This window comes from Aythya ferina, assembly GCF_964211825.1.
Source record: "Aythya ferina genome assembly, contig: HAP1_SCAFFOLD_29, whole genome shotgun sequence".
Classification (NCBI taxonomy): domain Eukaryota; kingdom Metazoa; phylum Chordata; class Aves; order Anseriformes; family Anatidae; genus Aythya; species Aythya ferina.
Window position 1 is genome coordinate 1,822,600 of NW_028181463.1, and position 11,531 is coordinate 1,834,130.

The 11,531-nt window shown below is 50.4% G+C and overlaps 1 protein-coding gene across 1 annotated transcript; it reads right to left on the reverse strand.

Moving 5' to 3' along the window:
- Window positions 1-8,785: 8,785 nt before the first annotated feature.
- Window positions 8,786-9,694, reverse strand: LOC311427968 (olfactory receptor 14C36-like; the record flags this gene model as incomplete). The annotated part of the gene is made up of 1 exon (XM_084539544.1): window positions 8,786-9,694. The coding sequence occupies one exon, from the start codon at window positions 9,692-9,694 to the stop codon at window positions 8,786-8,788; it is 909 nt and encodes a 302-aa protein (XP_084395670.1).
- Between the last annotated feature and the right edge of the window lie 1,837 nt (window positions 9,695-11,531).

The following is an 11,531-nucleotide window of genomic DNA, read 5'->3' on the forward strand; positions in this document are numbered from 1 at the left end:
TTCTCATGGCCAATGCCGAAATTCCAAAGTACACTCTGTGGAAGTTTTCTCTCCTGCTCTTTCCTAATTCTAAAGAAAGCCCCATTCGTGTGGAAACCACTCCTGAAGTAGGCATCCCAACACATCAGGACTCACTGGACTCCTCAGTTGAGCCCAGGAGACAGCAGTGAATGGAGCCCACAGAGCATGAGCCTGTCCGAGGTGGACTGAGCAGAGCTCAAGTGCTCAATCTTGTGTGAGCAGACAGAGGAGAGCTCTGCAGCTCCAGGGCACACAAAAGTCCCACCAAAGTAGCCTGGCAAGTGATTCCTTGCAGCCCTGGGGCAATGGCAGTGACCCCATGAGCTGGGTCTGCCTCCCAGCCTGCCCAGCACACCCCTGCAGACTGCCAACCATGCCCTGGACACCAGAACCCCTTCCTCTGCAGAACAGCACCGTCAGCTGGGGTTCGGGCTGGGGCTGGGGCTTGGAGGGCGCTTCCCTGAGTGTCTGCTAGGCCAGCTTCAGGCTTCTGGATGTGAGCGTGATCTTCACTGTGCACAAGGAGCTGAGAGACCGCCAACAGGCACGGGGCTGGAACATTGTCTGCAAGGTCCCTCCTGCCCTAGCACCTCCCAGGACTGGCACGGAACTAGCTCCTGAGTGTCAGAGAGGCTGGGAGCCCAGCAGGTGTGCCATGAGCTTGGAGGATCACAACCAGATCAATTCTACCTGGGCAGGTCCTGGCCCAGAAACGGGGTGTTTTGTAGGTGTGGCATTATAAGCTCAGTGGTGTATCAGAAGCACTAAGTCCAGCAGGAAGCGAATGGCTGTTAAATGGCCTGTGAGGTGACTGCTTTCTGAAGTAGCTGACAGGTCACCCTTGACTCCTGGCTGGGATCTGTGCCTTTAGGCTCACATCTGCCAGTGTCCATGGTAGGGCAGCAGAAGGCACTTGCTGTGCATGTAGTTTCTGAGATCGGCTCTTTCTAAGTAGCTGGTAGGCCCCATAGAGGAAGAGGTCTTGGATAGGGGTTGTCATGTCAGAGGTGTCAGCTGTGCCTTTAGGCTCAGAACTGCTGGGCGCATTGTGCAGGGTGCTCCTACAGACATTTCTCTCCTTCTCCATGCTGGTTCTCCAAACTTCCCCTAAGAAGATGACTGATATGGGGAAGTCAGGAGAAGCCTGGACAACAGAGATGTGAGATTTGTGGGAGGGCAAAGGAGCGTGGACAGCAGAAGCTAATGATTTTGCAGAGGTAAGAATGTTCAGGTAATGTTGATCCTACCATAAAGCAGACTTAAAGCAGTCATGGGAGGCCCTTGCCCTATTTTAACCTGTAATGTTAATCCATGAAGTTAATGCTACTCCACACCCTGACAGGAATCCACTGCTCTAATATTTGACCACAAGATCCCTTGAAGCCAAAACTAGTCCATAGCCTCATTACATCGCCCTTAGTCTCTTGCTCACCCTGATCCCTGCCCTTAACACTACCATTAACATGCTCTACTTAGCCCTAAACTTCTTGCAGACTTAAACAAAACCAAAGAACTTGTACATACCCTAACCACAGACCTGACACCACAAGCCAAACACCAAACCCTCCCAATAAATATTTGATTAATCTCTATCACAGAAAGCTGAGCCCTAGTCCCGAACCCCATGCATGAATGCCTAACACCCAAAGCCCTGATACCTTTGCATTCACTTATTCACATTCAGCCTTTTTCCTAACCCTTATCTTAAGCACTTAAGGTGCTTGACCCATAAGGAAGGGTAGGAACCATGAGATTGCTCTGCAGTCACGTGGCATACAAAGATGAATGTGAGGGGCCACGGATCTGATCAGCTTGTGGGCCACAAAGAGGAGATGGATGGGAGTGCTCTGAGAGCTCAGCTCTGCCTCAGGATCTCCTGCCCCAGCAGGAGGAATGTGACCATGGTAGGGACTGTGAGGTCACTTCTGTCTCTGCACTTGATAGTGCAGCAGTAGGAACGTGTCACAGAAAGGGACTGTGAGGTCACTTGTGTCTGGAGGTGGCAGGTCACCCTTGACATAGACCTGGGATCTGCACTTTGGGGCTGAAATCTGCCAGTGCGCATCTTCTGCAAGAAGGTTAAACAGAAGGATGATTAAGACTAACTAAGGATTAAAATGCTATTATGGAATCTACACTTCAGATCAAATCTAAATTAAAAACCTCAAAACTTGTCCTTATCCCAGATCTTGAGCAGGCACATTGAGCAGAACACTGATCCCTCCCTTGAAGCCTTTGCCATTCCCTTAACCCTGGAGGGTGACCTCTACTTCCTAAACATTAACTTGATCATCTAACCCTCAAAGCCCTCCACCATGCACACAGCACATCTCAGCTTCAACCCCACTCCTATCCCTAACTTCAGCTGCTTGTCCCCTTGGGGCAGGGCAGGGACTGTGAGGTCCTGCAGCAGTCCCATGGCATTGGAAGAGGTATGTGAGGTGACAGGTATGTGATCAGATCAGAGGTCACAAGGAGGAGCTGGCTGGGAATGCTGGGATGAGGTCAGGTGTGCCTCAGGATGTGCTGGGCCTGCAGGAGGCACATGGCTGTGAAGGAGGCTGGGAGGTCACTTCTGTCTCTGGAGCTGATGGACCAACAGGAGGAATGTGGCACAGATAGGAACCATAAAGGGCAGAAGCATGTTCAAGGCATTGAAGATGATGGTGAGGCTCCTTCTGTTCTGGTCAGGTGAGAGACCACAGGAAGGCTGATGGGATGGGAGTCATGCTTGAGGTATAGTTTGTGAGACCATAGAATCAGAGAATGGCTCCTGTTGGAAGGGACTTTAAAGATCACCTATTGCTAACCCCCTGGCCATAAACAGGGATGCCCCCATTGAGATCAGGTTGCCCAGGGCATCCTCTAACCTGCTCTTGATCAGCTCCAGGGATGGGGCACCTCTAAGGTCTCTTGGCAACCTGTTCCAGTGCCTCACTATCCACTAATTGAAGAATTTTTCTCCTCACCAGTAGTCTAAATCCCTCCTCATTTAGCTTAAAACCATTCCCCGTTGTCCTGTCATTATCTGATTGAGCAAAGAGTCACTCTCCGTCTTTTTATACACCCCCTTTAAGTACTGAAAGGCCACAAAGAGGTCACCCCGGAGCCTTCTTTTCTCCAGGCTGAACAGCCCCAGCTCTCTCACCCTTTCTTCATAGGAGATGTGCTTCAGCCCCTTGATCATCTTTGTGGCCCTCTTCTGGACCTATTCTAACAGATGCACATCCTTCTAGAGCTGGGGGCCCCAGTCGTGGATGCATCTCTCCAAGTGGGGCCTCACAAGGGCAGAGGTCACTTCTGTGTCTGCACTTGATAGGCCTGCAGCAGGAACGTGTCACAGAAAGGGACTGGGAGGTCACTTGTGTCTGGATTTGGCAGGTCAGCCTTGACTTCTCCCTGGGATCTGCACTTTTGGGCTGACATCTGGCATTGCTGGGTGGACGAGGGAAAGGCTGTGGATGTGGTCTACCTTGACTTCAGCAAGGCTTTTGACACCGTCTCCCACAGCATTCTCCTCAAGAAAATGGCTGCTCTTGGCTTGGACTGGCGCACGCTTCGTTGGGTTAGAAACTGGCTGGATAGCCGGGCCCAAAGAGTCGTGGTGAATGGAGCCAAGTCCAGTTGGAGGCCAGTCACTAGTGGCGTCCCCCAGGGCTCGGTGCTGGGGCCGGTCCTCTTTAATATCTTCATTGATGATCTGGACGAGGGCATTGAGTGCACCCTCAGTAAGTTTGCAGATGACACCAAGTTAGGTGCGTGTGTCGATCTGCTTGAGGGTAGGAAAGCTCTGCAGGAGGATCTGGATAGGCTGGACCGATGGGCTGAGGTCAACTGCATGAAGTTTAACAAGGCCAAGTGCCGGGTCCTGCACCTGGGGCGCAATAATCCCAAGCAGAGCTACAGGCTGGGAGAGGAATGGTTGGAGAGCTGCCAGGCAGAGAAGGACCTGGGAGTGATGGTGGACAGTCGGCTGAATATGAGCCAGCAGTGTGCTCAGGTGGCCAAGAAGGCCAACGGCATCCTGGCTTGTATTAGGAACAGCGTGACCAGCAGGGCTAGGGAGGTGATCGTCCCCCTGTACTCAGCTCTGGTGAGGCCGCACCTCGAGTACTGTGTTCAGTTTTGGGCCCCTCAATACAAGAAGGACATCGAGGTGCTTGAGCGGGTGCAGAGAAGGGCGACGAAGCTGGTGAGGGGCCTGGAGAACAAGTCCTACGAGGAGCGGCTGAGGGAGCTGGGCTTGTTCAGCCTGGAGAAGAGGAGGCTCAGGGGCGACCTTATCGCTCTCTATGGGTACCTCAAGGGAGGCTGTAGCGAGGTGGGGGTTGGCCTGTTCTCCCACGTGCCTGGTGACAGGACGAGGGGGAATGGGCTTAAGTTGAGCCAGGGGAGTTTTAGGTTAGATGTTAGGAAGAACTTCTTCACTGAAAGGGTTGTGAGGCATTGGAACAGGCTGCCCAGGGAAGTGGTGGAGTCACCATCCCTGGAAGTCTTCAAAAGACGTTTAGATGTAGAGCTTAGGGAAATGGTTTAGTGGAGGGCTGTTAGCGTTAGGTCAGAGGTTGGACTCGATGATCTTGAGGTCTCTTCCAACCTAGAAAATTCTGTGATTCTGTGTGATTCTGTGATTGGCCCTGCTAGGCCAGCAGAAGGCACCTGCTTGGCATGCTGACTGGGGGATCCCCTCTGCCTCCAGACCCAGGAGGACCTAGACAGAAAGAAGGCCCCCAGATGGGTTGTCCTGTCCCTTCTGCTTGAGTTCATGACTGCACAGCAGCAGGCACAAGGCTTGGCTGTGTCTAGCCAAGAAGCTGCAAGGCCAGCAGCAGGCCCCTGGCTTGGAAGCTGCTGCTGAGGTGACTTGTGTGTGGTTGGCTGAGAGGCCGCAAGGAGGCTGCTGGGTTGGGATGCCTACTTCAGGAGGGATTTCCACCCTGATGGAGCTTCCTTTGGTAGTAGAAAAGAGCAGTAGAGAAAAAACTGCCACGAAGTGCACCATGGAAGGTTGGCTCTTGTCACGAGGAGGAAGAAATATCCCTCAAAGGGTCTGTGCTGTGGTGCCCGAGGTCACCCAAAGAGTGTCTGTGCTCAGACCCTAACTTTGTGTTTCAAGGAACAGCTGGTGAGTGTTGATGAGACACTGGTGAAATGATGGAAACGCCAGGATGAAAGCAAGGTGGTGAAAAGGGATAGGTGTCTGTAGACTTCAAGGAAATAGGACTAAGTGTGATACAGCATAGAGGAAAAAGAGGTGGGTGTTTGCAAGAATGGAAGGACACAACAGCCTGGACATTTTTGTCCCTTTGTCTAGAGCTTATGAGGAGACACATTATACTCATTGTGATGGGCCATCATTGCTTCCTTGCTACCATGTGAAGAGGCTGGGAGGTGTCTTACCAGTGTTTGTCTCATGGCATCACACTCCCCACCACATCCCACAGATACCCAGGAAAAGCCCAGAGCCAGACATGGGGTACAGGATCTCCCCTCCAGTAGCTGGTGGCAGGCCTTGGCTCTTCTGTTTCATCAAAGCAAACCAAAACTTTTCTCAGCACAGTGCTTTCCTGTCTGTAGTCATGGCCTCCAATTATCTGCCCTAACAAGTCTCTGGGGAGGCTTTTTTAGTAACAGCCCTCAGAGGGGCTCATTAATACTCCAAGTCACTTCAACTTGTCCTCCTGAGTTTACTTTCTCTAGCAGTTGCATCATTCCCCTCTCAGTAGCTGAACTTCATAGACTCAGCACCAAAATGCTCCATGGAACTCATTAAAAAGCAGAAACTCCTAAGATCCCCTCTATAGTTTTATTCATGGCTTCAAGACTCGTAGAGCAAATTGTAGAGCTTTCATGGTGTAGTTAAGGAGGAAGAGCACATAATAAAAATCTCGTCTCATCTTAAAGGATGCATTGAGTTGACTTTTTTGGGGGGAGCATTATTCCCTAATTGATATTGATCCAGAGTGTCTCCCTCGGAGATGTGCGTGGGGAGGAAAAGCAGACTCTGGAGGTCTGACACTGCATGGACAACCTTGCTCCTCACCACCAGCCCTGCCATTTCTCTCAATGGCCACCTGGTGCTTGCTTCTCATTTCCTTACGCCAGACTTCACTCAAGGCTGCAGCTGGATGTTACAGCCCCTTTGCAGCTATTCCTACCTGCGTTCCTAAGAGATGTGGCTGTACACAGATGCAGAAGGGTCTTTGTTATTTCTAACCAAAGAAAATGAAATCATGCAGCAATTTTTAAAATAAAATAAAATAAAATAAAATAAAATAAAATAAAATAAAATAAAATAAAATAAAATAAAATAAAATAAAATAAAATAATAAAAAACTCCTCATCTTCTCTTCCTCCTCTGACGTTTACCTTCCCAAAACATTGAATGTACAAGAAATATTTTATAGTGATAGATATGAAATTATGAACAATAGCGTTAGCATTGATCCATACCATATTATTTCAATGAGAAAGGTTGAGGTTCTTGCTAAAAGAAAAAAAAATACAGATTGCTGATAGATGGGCAAGCTGGGCTGCTTCTACCTCATGCTCAAAGCAGCAACTGTAGTGTGAATGATCAAAGAGTAAGAGGAGGGAAAATCGGAACCATGGGAAGTGCATAGGTGCAGATAGGCAGCTGGAAAAGCTACATTCAGCATTGTCTGTTTAATCAAAACTTGTGGATGTGCCTGGAAGATGAGGGAGCACATCGTGACAGACTATGAGAGGACAATGCAACTACAGATGAACACCAGTATTTCTTCTCCTGTGATGAAAATACATCCTGAAAATTCACATTTCTTCATGGTAGAAACTACACTGTGTGACATTCCATGGAAGGGATTGAATCATTTGAAGTGATGAGTAGTTGCTCTATTAGTTAAGTACTAATGAAATTACTGGGTATTGACACAGAACTTTGCTGTCTGACCATAAGCAATCAGGGAAAACCACCAGAGACCCGGTTGTATTTGAAGTAGTTCCCTGGATTTGCAGCTATCAAAAAGGGCTTTCAGGAGACCAGAGCCCTTTGGGGGATTCAGGTGGAACCAGGTGGAGTTCCCAGGGTACCTCTACTGCTGGCAGTGGTCTTTACCCCTGCAACTACAGTCCAGTCCAGCACACAAAACTTCTTCAAAGACAACACCCCTTCTTCAGTGAATTTCAGAGATTGACCTAAAGTTGAAATGACCATTGGGAACCCAAGATACTCTTCTTTCTTCTTAGTAGACAGCTGAGAATCCATTTACCATCTTGGGTCATCTGCAGCAAATTCAGGTTACAAGACTCAAGAACAGGAAACGTCCAATAGCCAGGATACAACCCGTCAGCTTGCTGCACTTTGGGAATCCATCCCCTTCCAACTATGGGTATGAAAGTGCAAAATAAGAGATGCCCCATCAGGTCAATGCACAGAGTAAGGGAAAGTCATAGGTATTGTGCTGGAGTGGCAGGAGGCAAAAGGCATTGTGTTGGGCCTCAGACTAATCAAGGAGATGTAATCCAGTTCATCTCTGAGATAAAGCAAACACTTTAAGAATTGTGAAGGACACTGAATCATGGCCTAACATGAAGAAGGATGTACATCACTGGTGAAGGAACATTTTGTGCCATCAGAAAAGCAAACAAAAACTATAATACCTAAGGGTAATGTGTCCCACCCATGGCTGTCTTATCCCATGGGGTAGGGGAGAGGGCACTGACAGTCAAGGGACACATTTGGGTGGGGAAGGTGGGGCCCAGCAGAGACAAGGAGTCAAGGCAGTGGGCTGGGGGAGGCCAGCAGAAGCAGCCCAAGGGGTGGTGCTGCTTGTGAGGACACGTTTGTGGCAGCAGCCTGAGTGGGCAGCAGCTGTGCGCAGGGGGGGGGAGGCCAGGAAGCACATGCCAAAAGCGCTCCTGCCAGCAGAGCCAAGGCCAGGGCCAAGCCCAAGGGCAGAGGCAGGCCCAGGGCAGGGGGCTGCAAGGGCCCTGTACATTTTGGTACAAAATAATACAGACGAAACATGGAGTCCCTCAGCCCCATCTCTTTCTGCTGTTATGAAGTGACTGTGAGACATGGATTTGCTCTCAGATCTTTTCCTCTGACAGTCTCAGCAATGCACAGTGTTAGGACAAGACATGGGAATTGCACACAGGAAAACACTTTTACTGTGAGCAATATCAAGAACTGGATCATGTTTCCAATACCAAGCACTCGATCAGGTTTCCCCCAAAGTGGGGGAGTCCTCCTCAACTGGAGATACCCCAAACCCAACTGGAAACGGGCCTGGGCTGCCTGGTGTAGGTGTCCATGCGTGGCTAGTGGGGGTGGCTAGATGGGCTTTGGAGGTCCCCTCCAAAGGCTGCAGGGAGGGAGTGCCTGCCAGGGCAGAAAAGGGCAGCCCCAAAGGACACCAGGGCTTTCCACCACGTTGCAGCAGGGATCTTCATCCCACAACTACTGCTGTGCCTGAGAAGAGTGTATGAGAAATGAGATCCACAGAAACCGCCTACCTGATGGTTCCTTTATTTAGTTAGCTACAAAGAGCTTAACAGTACCTCTACATGAGGACTTTGGGTTAAAAGAAAATGTAGAAGTTAGAGGAATAAATATATCTTAAATTTATAAAGTAAAATCATAAGAAAATATTTAGCATATTGGAATAATATTGACAAGGATGAACAATTTTTGAAATATAGGAACAAAGATATTTCTGCCTTCTCCAAGTATCCTTCAGGGAATCAGATGCAGAAGACCAGTTCCTTTTTGAAATACTGAATATTACAATAACATCCTCAGTGCCTCCTTGAGCTCTTTATACCTCATGCTGTAGATGAGGGGGTTCACTGCTGGAGGCAGCACTGAATACAGAAATGACACCACGAGATCCAGCAATGGAGAGGAGATGGAAGGAGGCTTCAGGTAGGCAAACATGACAGTGCTAAGAAAGAGGGAGACCACGGCCAGGTGAGGGAGGCACGTGGAAAAGGCTTTGTGCCGGCCCTGCTCAGAGGGCATCCTCAGCACTGCCCTGAAGATCTGCACGTAGGACAGCACAATGAAAACAAAACAACCAAAGCTTAAAGAAACATTAAATGCTAGTGCCCCAACTTCCCTGAGGTAGGCATCTGAGCAGGAGAGCTTGAGGATGTGGGGGATTTCACAGAAGAACTGGTCCACAGCATTGCCTTTGCAAAAGGGCAGGGAAAATGTGTTGGCCGTGTGCAGGACAGCATCGAGAAATCCACTGCCCCAGGCAGCTGCTGCCATCTGGGCACAAGCTCTGCTGCCCACGAGGCTCCCGTAGTGCAGGGGCTTGCAGATGGCAACGTAGCGGTCATAGGCCATGATAGTTAGAATTGAATACTCTGAGCCAAAGAAGAAGACAAAAAAGAGAACTTGAGCAGCACATCCTTGATAGGAGATGGTCCTGGTGTCCCAGAAGGCATTGGCCATGGTTTTGGGTAGAGTGGTGGAGATGCAGCCCAGGTCGAGGAGGGCGAGGTTGAGGAGGAAGAAGTACATGGGGGTGTGGAGGCGGTGGTCGCAGGCTATGGCTGTGAGGATGAGGCCGTTGCCCAGGAGGGCAGCCAGGTAGATGCCCAGGAAGAGCGCGAAGTGCAGGAGCTGCAGCTCGCGTGTGTCTGCGAATGCCAGCAGCAGGAACTCGCTCACAGAGCTGCTGTTCATCACTCTCTGACTTTGTACTTGCTTCTCTGTTGAAGAGGAGAAGGCAGAGCAATGTTAGAACAGACTTCTCTGAGGAAAATAGGAAACAGAAGGGTGGATAACTCAAATTCAGAAAAATGTCAGACCAATGAGTCTTGCAGTATTGTTGCAAATGACTGAGCTGATTGCAGAGCAAAGCTGCAACTATTTTCCTCACTTTATTTTATCCTAGTTGCCCGTATAACACATAGGAGAGGTATTGAATGGTGGAACTCCCTGACATTACTTCCACACTCCAGGTGATATCCTTTGGGTGCCAAGAGGCAAAGGACTTGTCCTCTGGCGAAGACTGAGCAGAGCAGCTCTGCCCATCAGTCCTGCTCTCTGCTGCCCTGGGCTACCCCTCTATGAGCTACAGGACCATCCCTCTCAGGTGCTGCCCTGAGAAGAAACAGGAGACAGCTGAGAGCAGAGAAGCCCCACTCCAAGTGCAGCTGAACAGCATCTTGACTTTTCTCCAGGGGACTGATCAGGATCTCAGCTCTTCCCTCCTAGACAGGGCTGCAGAGGCCTCATTCCTGCTGCCCACAGACAGCCATCCAGCAGCATGGACATGATGTTAGTATGGAGGTGTCTTTTCCTTGGGCACCTGGATAACACAAGGATGCCACGAGAGAGCTGCATCCTGCTGGAGAGCAGCCTGCAGCCAAGGAGGATGCCCCACAGACAGAGCTGGATATCTGAAAGCTGGAGTGTCCCATATCCCAGCTGCACCCCCTACAGGGTCTAGAGGAGGCTTGGCCACTCCTCTTTTATCTGACCAGGGGTAGCTAGGTTATGACACTCCAAGGAGCTTTTGCCAGACTTCCTCACCTTGCACTGCAATGCAGCAGGACTCTCAAAGCCTACTGCATTGCCCACTGCCCTCCCAGAAACAAGACCCAGCAGGAGGAGACCCTTCCAGGACCTGCAGCTGCATGACCCTGCAGCCAGGCACTTACCTTGTCAAGGGCTGTGCAGGTTTCTCCTGCAGGCAGCTCTCAGCATCCTCCCACTGCCAACTGCCTCCAAGCCCTCTCTCCTTTTCTTCTCTCTGTGTCTCTGCCTCTGTGTCTCTTTCCTGCTGCACTGTGCAGAGGAGCTGCTCCTGGGCACAGCTGTCTCTCTGCACCAGGGCCCTCTTGCCACGAGCTCTCTCTGTCCCACGAGCCCGGCCCAGCTCAGCAGCACAGCACCAGCCCAAGGCACTGCAATCACCCCTCTGGGGGCTTTGCTGATGAGCCCACGAACCTCAGGCCCTCAGAGACAATTGAAGACAGCTCTCCAGAAGTCCAAGTCAGAGGCAAGTTTCCTGCAGTGTCCCCCTGAGGGCCAGCACTGACACAGCCTCCCTTGGAGCTCGTTAGAGCAGAACCCTGGAGGCAGTGAGGACAAGGAGACAAAGGCAATGTGAAGGTGACACTGATGTGTAGGAAAACTGGATGTGTGTCACCAAGCACAAGGCCCATGTTCCCTAGGAAGGAGATCCTTTCTCTTCCCACATTGCTCAGGGTTCTTCGTGGGGCAGTAGGAGATGGGAATGTGCATGGCCAATGCAGGAGAATGGCACGACCTCTGCCTGGTTCATGGGTGCATGCACAGAGATAATGAGGACCTTGTGCTTATTATCAAGATGTCTCTTCACAGGCCTCAGTGGCAGTGAGTTTCAGTCAGGCCTCAGTGTTGGGACTTTCAGCCTTGGTAGAACCCTTGCTCCTTTCCACACCAGGCTGTCCTAGGGACTCCCAGACCTTCACGTCTTTACCAGCTAGTTGTAGGCACTTGTCCATGCGGTGTCACACCAGGTCTGAGCTGAGTA